Source organism: Limulus polyphemus, unplaced genomic scaffold (genome assembly GCF_000517525.1).
Source record: "Limulus polyphemus unplaced genomic scaffold, Limulus_polyphemus-2.1.2 Scaffold10882, whole genome shotgun sequence".
In the NCBI taxonomy this organism is placed as follows: Eukaryota; Metazoa; Arthropoda; class Merostomata; order Xiphosura; family Limulidae; genus Limulus; species Limulus polyphemus.
The window spans coordinates 12,782-14,474 of record NW_013676492.1 but is presented as its reverse complement, the minus strand read 5'-3'; the positions used below and the strand labels follow the sequence as shown (position 1 = coordinate 14,474).

The 1,693-nt window shown below is 34.4% G+C and overlaps 1 protein-coding gene across 1 annotated transcript in view; it reads left to right on the top strand.

Annotated features, from left to right (window-relative positions):
- The first annotated feature begins 319 nt into the window (after positions 1 to 319).
- Positions 320 to 1,693, top strand: part of LOC111083721 (WD repeat-containing protein 86-like) — a 4,747-nt gene continuing 3,373 nt past the window's right edge. The window contains exon 1 of the mRNA XM_022380386.1: positions 320 to 417. Coding sequence (XP_022236094.1) covers positions 346 to 417 — 72 coding nt within the window. The 5' untranslated portion in view covers positions 320 to 345. The remainder of the gene's footprint in view (positions 418 to 1,693) is intronic.

Below are 1,693 nucleotides of genomic sequence, written 5' to 3'. Positions count from 1 at the left end.
ATGACATAGTTACAGTAAATGTTTAAGAAAAATAGTGCTCTTACCAATAGCAGTCCTAAATTTGCTAATGAAAAGAAATAACTAGGAAGCTAGCAACCACTGTGCTAATACCATCAAAAGTTAAGGTTGGGGCCTATATGTTATGGTTGTATGGTTGACATATTACTGCCTATTCTTCTGTTCTTTCACACATAAGTCTTCAGAATGTTCTAATAATGCCCTGATTATTCCTGTGAATCGTTTCTATCTTTTTTTCATATGGAAATTTTTCTCGTTAGATTTAACTACGGTTTATTTATTCTTGTCTTTGCAGTATACACTGGATGTGGAGACAAGCTGGCCAGAATGTTTGAGGCTAAATCAGGCACGTTAAAGCGTACGTTCCGTGGACACATACACGCCATCATGTGCATGGAGGTGAGTTACAAACCCTTTTTATATTACAGTTACATTCACCAACATGAGTGAAATATATATAGTGGTTGTTTTGAGTTAGTGAATATATATATATGACAAGAAACGAGAGTTACGGGGGGAAAAACTGTATCACGCAAGAACAGTGAATGTGCTTTGAATAATGAACTAATGTGCAAAGTCATTAAAAAATTTTTTTTTTCCCCACTGGCGTGATAAGTTAAGAAAGCTGTTCAGCACTACCAAAAAAAAAAATCCATAAGATACAAAAGCAGAACAGCACTTAGTGGACATATAACAGGAAAACACAGTGTATTTCTTGTTGTTGTCGTTGTTGTTGTTGCCAGTCAGATGGTGTCCGCAAAGTACGATTAATGATGACATTCTTTAACTAATGACAGGTTCATATAGTGTATAATGTTTTGAGGTAATTGTTATAGGAATCGTAAAGTATTGTGGATATGTACTTGTGATGTTTTCAATATTTTTTTATAAAGAAGTTGTTAAATATGTAAAACTAACAGTTTAATTAACATACAAACATAATTAAAACTAATTAAATCGTGAATATGAAACTCGATAAGAAGTTTAAAACTCAAATACGTTACTTTAAATCTTTTTTTGGGGGGGTGGGGGGGGAGAAAGCACTACCACACATTGAGCATAATGTTTTATAAGAATGCTAATCTAAATACGTAAAGATACTTGTAAAAAACATAAAGATAATGGGAGTTTCCCAACTCGAGCAAAAGACAGTTTCATTAATGTTTAATAGGTATCCCGATAACTCTTCTTTACAGTCAAATGGATTATATTAAATTGAAACGTTTCGATGTTAACTTTCGTAAGGCATAATAAAGTTTTAATATTATTTTATTGAGAATAAACGACACTAACTCTAGAAAACTTGGTTGAACGTTTTAGTGTCCAACCCACCACAAGTATCGAAACCCGGTTTTTGGCTGTGTGAGCTCCTAGACTTACCACTGAGCTTCTGGGGGGCAAGCACTCAATCCTACCACTAAATCTCTTTTCAATGACCCCCCCCCAATTATTTCTTACAGACATGACGAAAACCTAAAAGAAATCCTGGTGCACGGTAACCTTAAACAAAAACACAATGATACTCCAGGCACTCACACATGTAAACGAGGAAAGAACACAACTTTCGACATAAGACAGTCCCTTACATGTACCACTGAATGTATCATTTACTGCATAAGTTGCAAAAATTAAATTAATTTGGTTTGTTATAAATTTCGCGCAAAACTACACGAGG